Source organism: Gadus macrocephalus, chromosome 16 (assembly GCF_031168955.1).
Source record: "Gadus macrocephalus chromosome 16, ASM3116895v1".
NCBI classification, from domain to species: domain Eukaryota; kingdom Metazoa; phylum Chordata; class Actinopteri; order Gadiformes; family Gadidae; genus Gadus; species Gadus macrocephalus.
In genome coordinates this window covers 3697446-3715544 of record NC_082397.1, presented here as the reverse complement: position 1 = coordinate 3715544, position 18099 = coordinate 3697446, and the positions used below count along the sequence as shown (strand labels likewise).

The 18099-nt window shown below is 45.0% G+C and overlaps 1 protein-coding gene across 7 annotated transcripts; it reads left to right on the top strand.

The window, feature by feature from the left end:
- Positions 1 to 7770: 7770 nt before the first annotated feature.
- LOC132474373 (arfaptin-2-like) lies at positions 7771 to 17678 on the top strand. Of its 7 annotated transcripts, none has more exons than XM_060075018.1 (10): positions 7771 to 8234; positions 8502 to 8534; positions 9187 to 9295; positions 9642 to 9704; positions 11128 to 11214; positions 11790 to 11902; positions 12874 to 13095; positions 14491 to 14648; positions 15418 to 15592; positions 16432 to 17678. In XM_060075018.1, exons 1-10 carry the CDS (start codon positions 8136 to 8138, stop codon positions 16582 to 16584), a joined length of 1212 nt encoding a protein of 403 aa, XP_059931001.1. In that variant the 5' UTR covers positions 7771 to 8135; the 3' UTR covers positions 16585 to 17678. The 7 variants fall into 7 exon arrangements, with proteins under 7 accessions (XP_059931001.1, XP_059931000.1, XP_059931002.1 ...); XM_060075017.1 differs by having other exon boundaries at positions 9642 to 9710; XM_060075019.1 differs by lacking the exon at positions 8502 to 8534 and having other exon boundaries at positions 9642 to 9710.
- The last annotated feature ends 421 nt before the right edge of the window (positions 17679 to 18099 follow it).

The window sequence follows — 18099 nt, the reverse complement described above, 5'->3', positions numbered from 1 at the left end:
CTGCTCCCCAAGTAGCCTAACACCTCATTATGAAGCACCCAATACTTCTACAGCTTTCAACCGACGCTCTGCGGTATATGAACTCGAAGGGGGGGAGGAGAAAAAATGCAATAATACTTGGAATGATCAGAGTAGGCGCATAGTTTTACGACAAGCTGTTGTGAAATTTATAGATATCGTATGACACGAGGAACATAAAGACGGCTAAAAGTGATGAATGATATATTTTTCGGAGTAAATTCTAAAATCTCACTATAAACTTCCAGACGCATTCACTTCCATCGATCTTCTAGTGTTAAATGGACTCAGTCTGTCTTGTTACCTTTTTATAACTTACATGCTTACCTCAAAGCACCAATGGCGAGCGGTTCCAAAGGTAGCCTCTCTTTATAAGAGTTCACTCTGTGCATCTGGAAAGAGTGCAGATCTGGAGTCTGCTGCCTGAGAGATTGTTTTTGATTAGCGGTGTGATGTCCAACTGGCACGCTGAGAAAGGAGACTAATGTGTTAACCCTGCTAGCAGCCTCTAGCTGCTAATGGTGCAGTTTAACATCTAAGAACAGCGAAACAGGGCCAAAATATCACGGGGGCCTCCAAGACTCACGCACCACACACGAAAACATTTCACTGCTGACGCAAAAACTCCCAAGACCTGAAGGCCTGTGGGCTCAGATAGTTGTTGCGTGTAAAGCTGCTGAAAGTTAAAAGTCTTTCTGTTACTCTCTCATCATGGCTTGGTCTCTCTGTTTGTCCCTCCTTCTCTCCCCCTACATCTCTCACCTGTCTCTACTCCTATAGGGGACTCCCGGTGGTATGATGCAGAAAGAATGGTCACCATTCTAAGTCAGTGGGAGAATTGGGATTTAATACTCTTAATCCCATTGTTTTCTCTGTTTCTTTGTGTATTTCATTCAAAAGTTATTAAGGGTGAATATCAATGAGTTTTGGCCATTGACTTCTGCAAAGCGGCCATCCTGCCCAAGAATGTGCCAAATACGGCTAATTTGGGCTGCTGGCTGCCAAAAAAAAATTGGCACTCATAACACAAAATCGACATCTTTGTGACGAGCGTCTGTAAATCAATGGGTGAATCTAAGCCTTACAACTAAATTAAGGCATGAGATATAAGACTATACTGATATGACGATGGTTTCTGACTATACAGGTCCACCACTGATTGAGCATTTCTCTGTTGGTTTATAATCATAATGGTTTGTAAGACAGGTAGGTCAAATACTTGATAGAAATATGTGAAGTCCCTGTTATTGACAATAGCAGTAGAGATCCAAAAACCCTGAATTGTTATTCTAATTTCATGAGATCCTTTTTCCAGCAGTGTTTTCCTGTCTTTATCGCAGGCTATTTATCTTTCCAGAGTCACTTCATCGATATAAGTGTAAAGCATTATCTACCTGCGGTCCAATTGTGTGAAACCCACAGCAACAACGACGCTGTAATTCACCTTAAATGCTTGTTTAGATACAACCTCCGAAATAAGAGCTTACGGAAAAAACACAATATCTTGTTTTTCAAAAGAAAGCCACAAAAAAGAAAAGATGTTTATTGTAAACTTCCTGCCCAAGCTCACCAAAAAAAAGCTCACCCGTCAAGATAGCCTCAGGAAATCTAAACCTAAAACTTGCCTTTATAGCAACTTTCGGCTTGAACTCAAGACTTCCGAGAAGAATAATAATAGTGTGAACGAAAAAGTAATACTTCTTCTTCTGGTGAATTCCATTAGAGACAACCATGTGATGTTTGCATGCTTGTTTGTTTGAGCAATGCGCAGTTCGTATTTTACAACATGTAATAAAGGGAGAAGGCTAAAGAGAGAAAGAGGGCAATAAAGGGACAGAGTGGGAGAGACAGAGAGAGAGCGAGAGAGAGAGAGGAAGGAAGGGCCAGGGAAGAGTCCAACAAAGATGAAGGCAAACAGGAGGAGAAACACAGAGAGAGAGAGAGAGAGAGAGAGAGAGAGAGAGAGAGAGAGTACTTTTTATTTTAAATGATATAATTGTTGGCATCTCTTGTTGCTGAGAGCGGCTTGGGCTAAAGAGTCTTGACAAAGTGCGCTGAGCTGCATGCGATGATCAAGCCGGGGAAGGCGAGGAGAATCCAAGACGTACGCTCGCGCTCTCATCCCTCTTATCACGGTCGCCCCCCTTGTCTCCGCTCAGTACATCGCTCCCATGCATGCATGCATGCGGCTCCTCTCCACGGAGCCCGGGCTACCGTACATCAGACTCCACTCCACTGCCGGGGCGCCGCAGCGCCGCAGCTAATAACGCTGTGGATCCCCCGTCCTTTGTTGTCAAACTGTTTTGTGAAATAGAAGCCGTCTTCAAATGGCCCCGCCGGTGTTACGAAACATCTTTGAAGCGTGCGTTTGATTTAGACGCCAGCTGAGCATTAAAGCGAGGTTGTTCCCCGCATTAAAATCAAAAAGCGCATTAAAAACACAAAACATAACCCCGATGTTATATCCTGCGTGCCGTTTCGGAAGTTAATTTCTGTGTTTGGATCTGTAACATGGACCAGTCTTCAGGACTGGTTTTTGGGGTTTGTCACGGGGTGTACCCTGATGATGAGGTTCCAGAGCGATGTCCTCAGCCTACCTAGGAGCATCCTTGAGCTATGTGCGTAGCTCCTCAGTCCCCGTCTACCCCGGACGGCCTTACTCTATGGCGCGGGACTCAAATGGTGTTGCGTCACAGCCTGACAATGCACAGGCAACTGTTCAGGGAGCGAAGTCGGGTCTCGCAGAAACAATGAAATTCTCTTTAACGCAGCGGAAAAAGTGCCGAAAACCCTGGTCCAACCCCTACCTGGTCTGTCTATACATTCACTTTTAACCCCTCCTGCTCCTTAATGACCGGTCTCTGTATTGTCTAACCCCTAGCTGCTCCTTAAGGACCTGTCTCTCTATTCAATGTCCAACCCAAACCGCCTCTTTAATGACAGGTATCTGCATCACTGTCTAACCCCTACCCGCTCCTTATGGCGCTTTCCACTGATGGGTATACGCTTCGGATCCAGCACGCCTCAGCCCCGTAGTGAGGGCGCGGTATAGCCCAGCTCAGTTACGGCTCGCGTTTCCACCGCCGACAGCAGTGGCGGTTTTGGGCACGGGCGAACCAGGCAGCCGCCCCGGGGTGCCATATTTGTGGGGGCGCCAAATCACATGGGGGGCGCCACAAGCAGTGGCCCCCCCCCCATGGAGGAAGTCTTGCCCGGGGCGTAACTGGAGGTAGAACCGCCACTGGCCGACAGTACCCTTATGGTAGGGTAGGGTTTAAGCCGTATGGCGATAGCCGCGGGAGCTACGTAAGCATAGTGATCTCATAACAGCCTGACACAGTGTAGCCTGCTAATGAATCCAAGGAAAAATAAGTGCACAATGAACAAAGAGCAACAATGTAGGCTGTCCAAGATGGACGGCAAACTCTGGCGCGACATTTTCTTCAATAAACGAAGCTTTCGCCGTTGTCCAGAAATACCTTGTGGGTAATGGGTTTGTTTGTTATTATCCCCCTGTCACAAGGAAGTGCGATTCTGTCGACCAATCAACGGACGGCTCGAACTTGCTGGCACCCTTTCAGGCGTCTCAGTACCCCAACGGAGGAGTACTGCGAGACGAGTACGGCTCAATACGGCTCATTCCGGGTCACGTCGACTTTTGGCAGTGGAAACCTCATCCGTGCCGCGTCTTTGCTGAACCCGCACCCTCTGGTGGAAATGTGCCATTAATGACCTGTTTGTGGGGGGGAGATAGGTGGCACTGTTAGTTTGTTGGCTTTGTTGCTGCAGGTGAGAAAGTGAAGTGGGAGGGGCATGCAAGCAATAGTCCCAGCTGGGTTAGATAATGAATCACATCTAACTCACCCGCTGCAATCTCGCTTACTCACCCCGCCGCCGTGATTTAGAGAGAATACCTCCCGCAGGTGGTGTTCTACTTAGTGAGGGAGACAGAGAAAGAGAGACAGGGGGAAAGGGGGCAATGAGAGAGATGATTAAAAGAGAGCATAGGGAGGGGAAGGAAGAGGGAGTGAGGGATAAAGAGAAATAACGAGAGGGAGAGAGACAGAGGACGGATAGGGGGGGCGCAATTGAGACAGTAGAGAGAGAGAGAGAAAGCGAGAGAAATGGAGCAGGTAAGAGTGAGTGGCAGCACTTGGTCATATGGTTGATCTAAAATGAAAGATCAAATCCTGAGATGTACTCGTGCAGCGTGTTTCTTTATCTAACCGTTTAAATCAAGAGAACTGTAGGGTACGATCAATTATCATGATTCATGTCGTCTCAAAAATCCTTCTGCAAGTGAACGTCTAAAGCCTGATGCCAGACCAGCTCAAATCATGGTGAACAGGGCATTTCATTTTCTTTCTCTTCAAAACCACTTTGACCAATCATGTTGCCGGGGCCGGGATCTGTAGCGAACGTCTTGCCAGGCTCGGTATTCCTTCTTGGCAAACAGACACGTCCTGAGACAAATGCTCTTTAAAGGTTTGAATGAACTGCAGAAATACATTTGTTCAAATTGTGCTATTATTTAGAAATACATTTGTTGAAAATCGTGTTTCTGTAGTGTGTATATATGATGGCCTGCACACGTGTGCATGTTGTGTGTGCGTGCGTGTGTGTGTGCACACATGTGCATGTTGTGTGTGTGTGCGTGAGTGAGTGTGTTTATATACAGTGTGCTGGAGGTGAAATCTGTCGTAAAGTAATTTACCAATTAAAATCAAGGACCGTATTTAGTCACCAGGATATCCCCAAGAAAACCAACCCAGTGGTCTGGCAATGGGGACAGATGTTGCTGTGTTTCCCTCACGCCACCAACTGACTGGCTACAGCCTAAATGCAGTGTTTAGAAAAAGTACAATAATTTAAATAGAACGGAAGCAAGTATACAGAGTCGTTGATCAAGACCTGTGACAACTATGGAATGATAACATGATGGCCAGCCGGATCTAAAAACTCAAAATAACCATATCATATCACACTGGAATGTTTCCAACTTACAGCTACTGGATATCTTTCTCAGGTAAATGGCAAAAATATATCCTTATGTAGGCCCTGTATCTAAAATGCAGCTCATAAACTAAGTCGACTTGGAAACATAGTAGGGGTGTGGTCTGAATCCCTGGCCCTCCCCACTGTGTTGCGTAGTTCAAAGGCCAGAATGCTGTCAATAGGCACGTCCCCGTAATGTGAGTGGCCTGGCCTGGCCATGTGAGAGTACGGTAATTGCTTTCCCGCTTGGCTACGCAGACAACCGGGGAAATAAGACTCCACTCATTCAACTGGCAGGACAGAATAGATAGAAATTGAATGCGGAAATTGATGACTTGAGATTGGATTGGCTATGAATTTGGCAGGGATCATTTTCAGATGCTCGAGCACACTTTGATTAACCCAATAACATAATATGAAGTCAATCACGGATTTCCATCACTTTAAACTGTGATTAATGACCTATGGACACAAATAAACAACGACCAAGCTAAACGCGCACAACCACAGTTTGTGTGCCCGACCACAGGTAGCGTGCAGGACAAACACCAAGATCAACAACGGCTTTAACACTCCAGTGAAAATGCCAATGACCCTGTGTGGGATTTACAGCCCTTGAAATTGCCCCCTCCATTTATTTGTGGCCTGCGACTGCTGCTCGTCTCTTCGACGAGGCAGTTGGACGTAATTGGAAACATGGCGACCGCGGACTGGTTGGTTTGTTTACGAGCTCCGGCTGCTCTCACGCCATGGCCGGGGTCAGCTCTACCTCTCTCTCTCTCTCTCTCTCTGGAAGGTAAAGACGAGGAAGTCTTTAGCTGTGGAAAGATTTTTCATGTAAGATAGCCAATGGCAGACATTGTCTTAAATAATTGACACATTCCCACACAAATGCATATATTAAAGGAGGCTGGGTTAACACACGCTTTAAGTGCGTTTCGGTATTTAAATAATTATAAATTCACGTTTACTCTTTGGTTAACTTTGGGTTGGATCAAGACATCGTAGCTCCAAGAATCCAACGGTGTGCTCCGTCTGAGTTCTTTGTTGGGGTTTCCAGCTCCAATCCGGAGCTGTGTTTGTTATTGAAGAACAAACACAGCAGAGACTGTGTGCGCGGATAAACTCCCTCCCAACATCTGGAAGCGTGCTTAATGATCATTTAAAAACAAGATGAACGGTTCAGCGAAATGACAGGGGGGCGTGGCAGGCTTCCCTGCGGTTGGGGTCTCACGCTTCCCCTCACATGCACACGCGGGTGGCTCACTTCGTCGTTCGTGTGGTGACGCGCGCGCGCTCCCTGTTCAGGAAAGAAGGCGGGTTGGGAAGAAAGAAATAGAGAGAGCAAGAGAGCAAGAGAGCGAGAGAGAGCGAGAGAGCGAGAGCGAGAGAGAGAGAGAGAGAGAGAGAGAGAGAGAGAGAGAGAGAGAGAGAGGGGGGGGAGGGGGAGAGAAAAGCAGTTAGTCAGTCTTGTGTCCCGCTGTGTTTTAAGAAAGAAATTCTCTCGCGTCCCGCTGTGATTTATATACTGGTGAAATGGGGGGAGGGATTCGGGGGTTTGATATCAAAATAATATCCAAAGTTGTGTTTTCTCCAGCTTGCAGGGGAGCTGTGCTCGTGTTGATATTACATTAAGGGTTCGGAACGAAGAAGGCTTTGTGTTTACATCTCATGCATAGGATCTTGCTTTTGCTTCGTATCTTCTTGGGGCCCGGCCCATTACTGCTGTGGAGAAATTTATTTCATATTCATAGCTGCTGTCAGACCAGCATGTATAGCAGGGGGCCATTCCAATAGTATATTCATCCATCTTATTCCATATCAAATATATTATTGAATATAATACATGGTAAAAGGGACGTCGCCATTCGTAATTACAATATGGGCACAGTGGACCTAACCTCTCTGACGTTAGTATTCTGTCTTCACTTTGCTCTCACCCTCTTTCGTGTCTCGATCGTCTTTTAAGCCCTCCCTCCCCATTAGTTTCCCCAACCCCCCATCTCTCTCGCTCGCTCTCTCTCTCTCTCTCTCTCTCTCTCTCTCTCTCTCTCTCTCTCTCTCTCTCTCTCTCTCTCTCTCTCTCTCTCTCTCTCTCTCTCTCTCTCTCTCTCTCTCTTCAGCTTGTCCCTCTCTAGTAGGCCTACTTGTTTTATTCTATTTTAAATTGTGTGGTTGCTTTGAGTTTACGAGAAGTCAATGTTAATGTTGTAAATGACCATCCAATTTTGATACTTTTAACGTATGTATAAAGTTAAAGGTGGATAAACTGTATGGCAACTAAAAATATTTCGAGCTTAATCACAATCATTCAGTCATCGAGCCAGTGCCTGATTAATTTAATTATTCAACGTGGATTTCAGATTGTTCATAATGCCCTTTCAAATCCTTCCAATGTAATAACCCTGATGAAAGTGTCACCGTAGGGCACCTCATTACATTCTGATCATGTCACACTAATTCAATTGTCGTTCTTCAGTTGGTTAACCTTTGATGACATCTTGTGGCGAACTAGGTTACTGCATCAAAGGATAAACTAAAATGCGTTTCGTCAGCTTTGTTAACGTGGAAGAAGCGCAAGCGAAACATCAGCCTTCAAAGTAAAAGTCTCTACATTATAGGACCCCCACCAAACATTATTTAGCGGAGCCAATAGCAAGTATTAATCATAAATAAGGACTTTGATATGTGTTTCATACAATTTACATTCCATTTTATTGACTTTATATTCGTTGGCAAAAGTGTTTGCCGGCGAAATAGCTCTTACTTTGAAGGCACACAGGAGGCGGTCAGAGCTTGGCTGGAGAGTGAGGGATTTCTAAAAGATTTATGCAGGAATGATTGCAAAAAAATATAGAAAAGCATCATGCAAAGCCATATGCATTTAGCCTCAAATGAACCACAAGCGACGGTGTGCGTTTCGTCCGACAGTATTTAACCTTTCAACGATACTGCCACATCAGCAACGCTGCCATTAACCAACCAGATCATCGGTTACTCGTTTCAACACAAAACCCGGTAATATCCTAGATTGAAAACCCGAATCAAAATAACCCTGTTACATCTCATGAGGGCATTTCATCGTCTGTAGAGGATTCGTTACTCTTTGAAAAGTGTTAGTGATGGCAGACAGCATCATGAGTAAAGCTGCCACGATGGAGATCCCTATTAACAGCAACGGGGATACGGGGAGTCTGGCAGGGGATGACAGCCTCGAGCAGGTAAGACCATTGACAGAATATCTGTTCAACGTTACAGGGTATAAATAAAATATGAGTTATTCTCCAGTGGATGATATATCTTGAGTATTGAATCACTGGTTTGACATAGGACGTTTAGTCTGTTATCTAATCCTGTTCAGGCCTAATCCGCGTCATAACATCCGTGTTCAGAGGATAGTACCAAACATTCATATTCATTTTTTTTGGGAGATTTAATCACACATCATCACTGTGCTGCTATTTGTGTCGTGTCTCATTTCTACACAGGCTGCACAGATTCAATGGAGCTTAGATGAGAAGGTATGGGACTAGACGAGAATAAATGAATGACACTAGACCTGCAAACATCATCATTATGGTTCTCTGTTTTGACCTCATGCACATCAGATGGTTATGGAACGTTACCCCTAATAGTTCTACATCATTATATTGACTCTGTAATGACCTCAAATATCCCTCCTACATATCTATTCTCCTTTACAATGCAAGATTCGTTATTGATGTTTTTTTAGGCCTATTAAAAGTCTCAGGTAGAGTCACATGTTTTAGTCTTTATTTAATGTCGCTTTTAACTAACAATGACCAAATGAAAACCGCTGTTAATATGACTGCCTGAAAATATGGTCTTTAAGTTAGGTTACAAAGGAACTGTATATAAACACCAACAAACAGTGTTTTTATAAAGATTATGGTTTGGGTTTATCAGAACTTGCAGTAGGTTATGGTCGGGCAACAAAGATAATGTCAGTTGGTTCCAAAGATAATGTATTCGGTTTATCAGTGCATGATGGTGGTTATAATTTCAATGGTTTGGGTTTATCGGGTCATCTAGTTAAATGGTTAATGGGTTGGGTTTATCAGGACTTGCAGCAGGTCAAGTGGTTATCAAGATAATCTGTTGGGTTTATCAGGTTATAGTGTGGTTATGAAGATTGTATGTTGGGTTTATCAGGACTTGCAGCAGGTCATGGTGTCGGGACCCAACCTGAACGAGACCAGTATTGTGTCCGGGGGCTATGGCGGCCCAGCTGGGGGGATCATCCCAACCAGCTCGATCAAAGGTAGCACGACTCTCCTCTAACCTCCTCATAACCTCCTCCCTATCCTCTCCCCAAGCCGGCGTGTATCTGAAGTTCACAACCTGGTTTTCATACACCTATGTCACAAATGTGTTTGTGTTACTCTCCAATAGAGAGGTTGTATTATTTTGTGTATGTTCTCCAACTTATACAGTGTCTAAAAAAAAATCTAGATCAATAGATAGATTGATAGGTGAAGTAGGATTGATTGAACATTTCATGTTCTTATGTAAAATGATCGCACTGTATTTCTACTACCATGCGACCTTGTTTGTCAGCCAGAGGTGATGGTTGAATGAACAGTGTGTACCGGCATATTCCTACGTAGGCCCCGCAGTTCGTTTCAACCCTGAATATTTGGACCGAAGGAGAACTCCTGAGCAGAGAACAGGTGTCGGTGTGCAAAACCAGTCTTTCTGTTTATTTCAACGATTTGTCTGAACGCCTTGCTCTGTCGATCCGTATCGGCTCTTACCCCTGCCCGTTTGGGTTCGGCTTATTGCCTGGACAAAGGATGCCGATGACACTTGCAGCTCTGTAAAATGCTTCTTCAACATCAATAACAACCCGGCAGCATGCTTCTAAAAAAGAGCTCATGATATTCTGTAGGCTGTTCTGTTGAATGCTTTGTTTATGAACACTGGTCATAATTGGCTTCGTTGCTTGACAACCTTTGAAGGGCCACGAGAACGTCTAACCCTGCTTCCTATATCCACTTCAAGTTTGTTTGGTTCTGTATTTCCTGGCTATGCATGGTAAAACCGCACGATTCATTGCACTCTCTAGAACCATTCCACTGCATCAACGTTTCAAATGTAATGTATTCTTGATCTTGTAGATATAAATCTTGTTATACAGTGGATATCAAATCCCTTTTTATTTTAATTCTTCAATCACTAATTCTTCCTCTCGTGTGTATAAATATACATATTTTTATATTAATTACATTTTAAGCCCCTTTCATTCAGTCTTACCCTGCCAAGTTCCTGAAAATTACATTGATAGGGTCATGTGTGAAAATAGCTACCGGAATCGATATAACTGGACATCTGGAAGGGCAAGTTGCCTACTCGGCACCACATCCATAGGTATTACAGCCACCCACTGGAGATAAAGGGTGAAAGACAGAAATCTTCCAGAAGATAGATGCATGTGTTAATAGTGAAAATCACTATTGGTGCCTTAATAGTTATCTCAGTAATTGGGTTAGGGTTAGGGTTAGTACTGTGTAAAAACAGACTTTAGATACAATAACTCATAGTAATTATTATAAGACAATGTTTCCTAACATAATTAACATACCTTTGATATCCACACCTGTTTGCCTTGCTCCTGTCCGCCCCTGACCCTAACATCAACACCATTTTGTTCTCAGCTGTGTATGTGCTCTCTACCATCAGAACATTCTGTACATGACCTGACATTGAAGAGTCACTGAAGCACTCAAATCTGACCAAAGCAAGGGCATCACCTCTGGCCAAACATGTGCTACTGCAACCACTGTTCCTGATTTAGTTACTGCTTCTAGAACTGTTTTCTGATTAGCTGTTATAAAATTCCGCCGAGTTGGAGCCAATCATAAGATAAGACAAAACTTTGTGGTGCGTTTGCTCCCACAATCAGCAAACATAAAAACATAAACCTGAAGATATACGAGACCGAGTAAATCTAAAATCCACGTAACATCGAACACATCAGACCCCGTGGTTTCAGTAGCGTGTTGCTGTGGTTCGATTGGAAGGCCTTAAGGCGACTCTTCTTGAACCTCATCAGCGTCTCCCTCCATCTTCCTCTCATCCGCACGCTCATTCCAGACATCCGCATGAAGGCCCGCGCCGCTCACGCCCAGCACAGCCCCCCGTCAGGTCATCCCGTCACCAGCATGATTCAGCAGCACCCAGGTACTACCCCACACCACAACACCATCCCAACACCACCGCCCCCCCCAACCTCATCAACACCACCGTCACCACCCAGGCACCACCCGTCCACGACCCCACCATCTCTCGTATGTCGTAGCCCCCCCCCCCCCGCTACGTCTCAATCTATACTCAGGTATAGTCAATGATTCCCAACCTGTGGGCCGTGACCCCCTGTTGGGGGGGGGGGGGGGTCTATACTAAGTAGTAGTATAGAATGTGTTGAGTTTTTGCACTATTGTACATTTATTGAGTATGATTAGTGTGTGTATTAATTGATTGTGAATGATCTTGTTTATTTATTGATGTGTGTATTTATTCATGTTTCTATATTGTTTATTTATTGATTAGTGTGCGTGATTATTGACCAATAAGCATATTCATGGATTATCGATTATTGTGTGAGTATGCATTTATTATAGATCAGTGTGTGAATTGTTAACGGGTTTGTATTGATCAGTGTACATTGATTTGGGTGTGTGTGTGTGTGTGTTATGGAGTACTGTGTGTGGTTGTCGATGATGGATGGCGTGTTCACCGACTGGCTTGATTGACAGGCTCCATGCACCACAGCCCTAGCGGCTCCGGGCTGGCGTCGGAGGAGGTGGCCCGCGGCGTCGCCGTGGAGAAGCTGGACAGCGTGAAGAAGTGGGGCATCAACACCTACAAGGTGGGGACGGGGGGGGTGCTCAGAGAGGGGCTAGCGCGGTTACGTCTCTGTGTCCGTCCAGGTGGGGTTGGACCTGCTGTTTGATCATGTTGACCCCCGACCCCCTGCCTTGTGCTCAGATCAAAGCGTCCTGTCAGAAATCTATTTTTACACCAATGTGCATGTGAATGGATGAATGTGTGTGTATCTTTCATAGGGCTTCGGTTATTGAACAAACGTTTTCAGTAACCCAATATAAATAGATTTGCATTTTGCAAAACAATTTATTAAACTACTGTAAATGCAAACACTGCACACGCAAACTGTAAGACCTATTGCATATATAATAAATATGTAATAACATATTTCCCATATAGATGAATCACACAATAACACATGTTGGCTATTCATTCGCCCATGTGTTTCCTCCGCACCTCACACTTAAAGGGGACCTATTATGCTTTTTTGACTTTTATGACCTATAAACGTTGTTATAATGATTGATAGTCATGTTTAACCATACTAAAGTGTCAAATAATGCCGTACATGCATTTCGACGTATTCCCTGCTGACAGTCTGGGGTGGCTGTGCAGAGCGCTAAACACTCGGGACAACGTTTGCGATTCACTTGTTCACATTTCCGGGAAATCTTCTACGTAGAGGCACTCCTGCCGCGCCCCCATATGCCTGGTCGAATCTGCCCCCGCGCGCGCTTCAAGGAAGGTAACCAATCACAACGGAGTTGGGTTGGCAGGAGGGGGGCGAGGGGGCGGAGAAGGACGAAACCGAGCGTTGAGAGAGAAGGCTGAAAGCGCCCAGATGAGAGGAAGAGTTTCCCGAAAATCTACGTAGTTTTTTGTGTATGGTTAAACATGACTATCAATCATTATAACAACGTTTATAGGTCATAAAAGTCGAAATAGCATAATAGGTCCCCTTTAAGTAAACGATGCCATGCAAACATATGATCCCATGTTTGCGTGTCCCGTCAGTGCACCAAGCAGATGCTGTCGGAGCGGTTTGGCCGGGGCTCCAGGACCGTGGACCTGGAGCTGGAGGCCCAGATCGAGGTGCTCCGGGAGACCAAGGTGAAGTACGAGCAGGTCCTGAGGCTGGCCACCGCCCTCATCAGCCACTTCAACAACATGGTGCAGACACAGCAGGCCCTGGGCGACTCCTTCGCCGACCTCAGCCAGAAGTCCCCTGAGCTGCAGGTAAGCCGCCGCCTCCTCCAGTACCCCACTCCTCGGAGGCCTCACTCCTGCAGGACCTCAGCCGCCCACTACCTCTCTTCTTCCCTACTACCTCACGCCACCTATTCCTCCCCCAGGAGGAATAGGTGGACCACATTATGTTCTTTTGTTCTTGCATTTTTACTCGATGCATGAATTTATTAATTGATGAATGTACTAATCTGGTCAATGACTAGACTAGACTAGACTGTGAATGTGCAGCCTCCCACACATCCAGAGTCAGATATTCAAGTTTGTGTTTCGCAATGAATATCTGCCTGGACTTTCCCTCTGATGCAATTGATTTCCAAATACTGCTGCCATCTTCTGTTGCTTAATAACTAACGCCATGGCCAGTTTCTCATCGCTGAATACTGTTGAAAGGAGAGCAATTATTATCTTCTAAAGGGACTTTTTGTGCAATGTTAATCTTTTAACATTACACATTATTCCGTCTAATTTGGATCAAAATCGTTCAAATTGGTCCGTAGATTGCTCACCTTTCCTGTGTGATTGGTTGAATGGAGTTAATCACTCATCCACCTGAAAATTAACACTTAAAGGAGCATTTCACCGGTGGAGGCATGAATATGTATTGAAATTGGGTCCTATATGTAGTCGAATAATAAAATAAAATTCTAATTTGGTGCCGTCTTGACCGAGAAAAGGCAGAAAGTGAGTTTTTGGCGCTTGTGGATTGAAGACAACAACTCCCACCATGCACCACGATGCCCAGCTTCGCTGGCCACTCCCGCTGATCTAGATCTCTGCCTATCGGACACCTCGCTGTTCCATCTACCAAGCTGATACCGCAAGACTGCTTGAAAATCATTTCACACAACATTTCTAGTGAAGACGAGTATTAGTTGGTGAACTCAGTGAATTGTACTTCAGTTTTATCAACAGCCTCTGTTAGCTTAGCTTCAGACGCTGTGGATGTTAGTTTCTGCTGGTGAAGTCCCACCCACTGGCACTGCTCTAATAAGTCTGTAGCGTCAGTGGGTCCCACCCTAGGGGGTGGGACTAGTGCTTGTAGTCTTACTCATATGTCATATTGCGTCATCTTAAACAGGAAGTGTTGGAGGTCGATACGGATCTCTCCAGTCTCTCCAGAAAATAAGGGAATGATGCACGACCATTCAAAAGTATGAGTGGGTTTCTAACGATACAAAGCTTAATGGAAATGGGTGAAGTTTCCCTTTAATTGTGCTGTTTTTGCGCTCACCTACTGTCTCCTCCCCTTGTGTAACCTTCCATGGCCAGTATGCACTGTATTTCTAAAGATCCTTTAGAAAAACCCTCTCCCTCTCTCTCCCTCTCTCTCCCTCTCTCTCCCTCCCTCTCCCTCCCTCTCCCTCTCTCTCCCTCTCTCTGCAGGATGAGTTTGGTTACAACGCCGAGACCCAGAAGCTGCTGTGCAAGAACGGAGACAGCCTGCTGGGAGCCATCAACTTCTTCGTCTGCAGCATCAACACCCTGATCAACAAAACCATGGAGGACACCTTACTGACCATCAGACTGTATGAGGCTGCCAGGTGAGAGGGGGAGACAGAGGGAGGGAGACCCCCTACTGACCATCAGACCGTATGAGGCCGCCAGGAGAGAGGGGGAGACAGAGGGAGGGAGACCCCCTATTGACCATCAGACTGTATGAGGCTGCCAGGTGAGAGGGGGAGACAGAGGGAGGGAGACACCCTACTGACCCGCAGACCGTATGAGGCCGCCAGGAGAGAGGGGGAGACAGAGGGAGGGAGACCCCCTACTGACCATCAGACTGTGAGAACAGCAGTTGAGAGGGAGAGATAGAGAGAGGGATGGAGACACGACTACTCTATCAGACTGTATGACAACGCCATGGTGAGAAGGAGGGACGGTGAGGGAGAGAGGGAGAGACACAACGGAGGACATCCTTTTAACCGTCTGGCCATACGAGGGGGAGAGGGGGGAGGGAGGGGGAAAAGGGAGCTTGCAAGAGAGAGCGAGAGAGAGAGAGAGAAGGAGAGAAGTGAAGGTAGAGCTGTCCAGCGATTCATTTTCTTAATTGCGTTTGATCACTCACTTTGCGGGATTAATCGTGCGGTTAATGCATCTTCAATCACGCACCAAAATACACTCCGGAAAAAAGCTTTTATTTGAGCGAGAGAGACATCGAGAGAGTTATGGTTACCAGACACAAAGGTCAACGGCAATACCAGCCTCTGTGACCCTGTGTGTGTGTGTGTGTGTGTGTGTGTGTGTGTGTGTGTGTGTGTGTGTGTGTGTGTGTGTGTGTGTGTGTGTGTGTGTGTGTGTGTGTGTGTGCAGGCTGGAGTTCGATGCGTACCGGTCGGACCTGGAGGAGCTGAGCCTGGGGCCCCGAGACGCGGCGGCGGCGATGAGGATCGACGCTGCCCAGCAGGACTACCACCTCCACCGAGACAAGTACGAACGCCTCCGCAGCGACGTCACCATCAAGCTCAAGTTCCTGGAGGAGAACAAGGTCAGTAGCAATCCAATAGTATTGTTGTTATTAATAGTATTAGGGGCAGTGATGCCAGTAACGCGTTACTGGCCTCGGACCAGGTTTTTCAGTAACGAGAAATCGAACGTGTTACTATTTTCAAACCAGTAATCAGAATAAAGTTCGTCGTCAAAGTCACTGTCCCCGGAACAATTGTTGCCGAGGGGGGGGGGTGGAAGAACAATTGTTGACAGGGGGGGCAAAAAGTTAGTATTGGCAAAACCGGTTGTATTTTTGTATTTTGGCAGGGGGTGTTGTCGCAGCTAAATGTAACTAATAAAGTAACTTGTAATCTAACTTAGTTACTTTTAAAATCAAGCAATCAGCGAAGTAACTAACTTTCTATTTTAAGGAGTAAATAGTAATCAAGAATCTGATTACTTTTTCAAAGTAACTGCGGCAACACTGATTAGGGGGTTCGACTCCCAGCCGAAAGGTTCAGGGTTCAAACCCAAATGGCCACAGCCTACCTGTCGGCATTCCTTGGGCAAGATGCCCCCACGCACCTTCCTGCTACTTAAAGTGTAGTGCAGATTTAGAAGTGAAACTCAATGCCCCAAGCCAACAACATGGGTTCAATTTGCGCCGGAATTACACTTTAAGGACCTGTATCTTTATACATTGTAAATGGCTTCGGATAAAGGTTTTACAAGTAGCTCATAACCAAATGACTTACCTCCTGCGTCCTCCTCACCCTTCTCCTATGTCCTACTCTCTCCTCCTCCTCCTCCTCTCATCTCCTGTATTCTTCTATCTCCTCTCCTCTACCTCCTCCTCCTCCTCCTCTTCCTCTTCCTCTTCCCATCCCCTCCCTGCAGGTGAAAGTGATGCACAAACAGCTGCTCCTCTTCCACAACGCCATCTCCGCCTACTTCGCTGGCAACCAGCAGCAGCTGGAGCAGACTCTGGTCCAGTTCAACGTCAAGCTAAAGCCCGGAGCCGACAAACCCTCCTGGCTTGAGGAACAGTAGACAGCAACATGCGGCATACCTGGTGGGGGCGGAGATGGAGGTGGTGGGCGGGCAGGGACTGGGGGTCTGACGGTAACGAAGTGGACTAATTGGAGGTTTTAAGACGCTTGTTGGTTATGGGGAACTATGTAAAGACGATGACTTGTCTTGTCCAATCAATATCACTTGGCTTTCATAGATCGTGCAATGATTTCGATTTCGATTTTGATTATTTTTGTTTTGTTTGTCCGTTGATGTGTCAAAATTATTTCCTACCACTTTCATATGCGTTTTATTTGCATTACAATTAACTTTATCGTTCAATCATTTGCCATGTGTGTCCCGTTATTGTTTTCCGTGTTGATCACCAACCTGTGGAGGAATTCACTGACCAGTGATTCAAGGTCTTATTCTTCAGTTTATCCGTCACTCATTCTCAGACATCCAGAGAATCTGTTTACACGGAAAGAGACATTTTCATGAATTTAGAACCAATGAAAATCTATCAATAAAACAAAATGGATTGCCTTTCTGAACTTGTCCCTGAAAGAAGGTCCACCCTTGGGATAACTAACTTCTTGGTTTAGCGTATGTCTATTTTTTCTGCTGTTCCTGATTCAAAAGCAAATACGTCTCGAAGCATGTAAAGAATATTTTTGGTGATGTTTAGTCAGGCCTTGCAACAGAAGCTCAGAAAGACTATTTTTATGGCTTGGATGTCTTGCTTTGAATTGTGGGGTAGCAATATCAGTATAAAAGAGTACCCCTCTGTAATTATGGGTGAGAAATAACAAACTTGACGATAGGTCGGAATTGGCGATATGACACTTACAGTATCACATGTTGATGTAATGCTTTCTTCAAGGACACAAGCTTTTTGATTTCGTATTTTTCTATTTCCAATTACTTACTTATTTCTTTTACACAGGTACAAGATTTGTTGTAGTTTTATGTTATGTTTTCTGTTTTGTCATAGTTTATTTTCTGTGTCTAATGCTGTACGTATCTTTTGAATTGTGTTCAAGATACTTCACTGTCTACTTTTGTTTTTGTATAGTCCGAAAGATGTATGGCACTTTGTGATGTACATGAAAATACATTCTAATATATCGAAAGGGCTTTCTGTCTTATTATCCTGTGATCAACAGTCAGACGTTAAAAAATGTGTGATTCGTCATTCAAAAAAAGGTGTGTGTGGCACTAAACCCTCAGAAAGATACGGGATTAACTTGTGAAAGAGAACACAGGACAAGATATTTTTTAATGAACAGTGTATAGAAATAAAACATACCAGCTGGGCATTAGCCGTTTCTACCATAGGTGTCTTAAAACACTGATGAAACTCGTATTAATAGTATTGTGTGAGGATGACTTCAATGAACATTAACAGCATATCAAATGTGCTTTAAACGATTCGCTAATTATTAAATGGTACGCACCGTCTGCATGATGTCATATTCCGGAATAAAAAGGTTGAACGCAAGGCCTTTAATTATGGGTTTAACGCAACACCGTTTTGTATACAAATCCAACAAT

Coding starts and splice junctions, on each gene's coding strand:
- LOC132474373 (XM_060075017.1), top strand. CDS start 8,136: ATGGCAGACAGCATCATGAGTAAAGCTGCCACGATGGAGATCCCTATT. Junction 8,235..8,501: donor GGGATGACAGCCTCGAGCAG/GTAAGACCATTG, acceptor ATTTCTACACAG/GCTGCACAGATTCAATGGAG. Junction 11,215..11,789: donor CATGATTCAGCAGCACCCAG/GTACTACCCCAC, acceptor CTTGATTGACAG/GCTCCATGCACCACAGCCCT.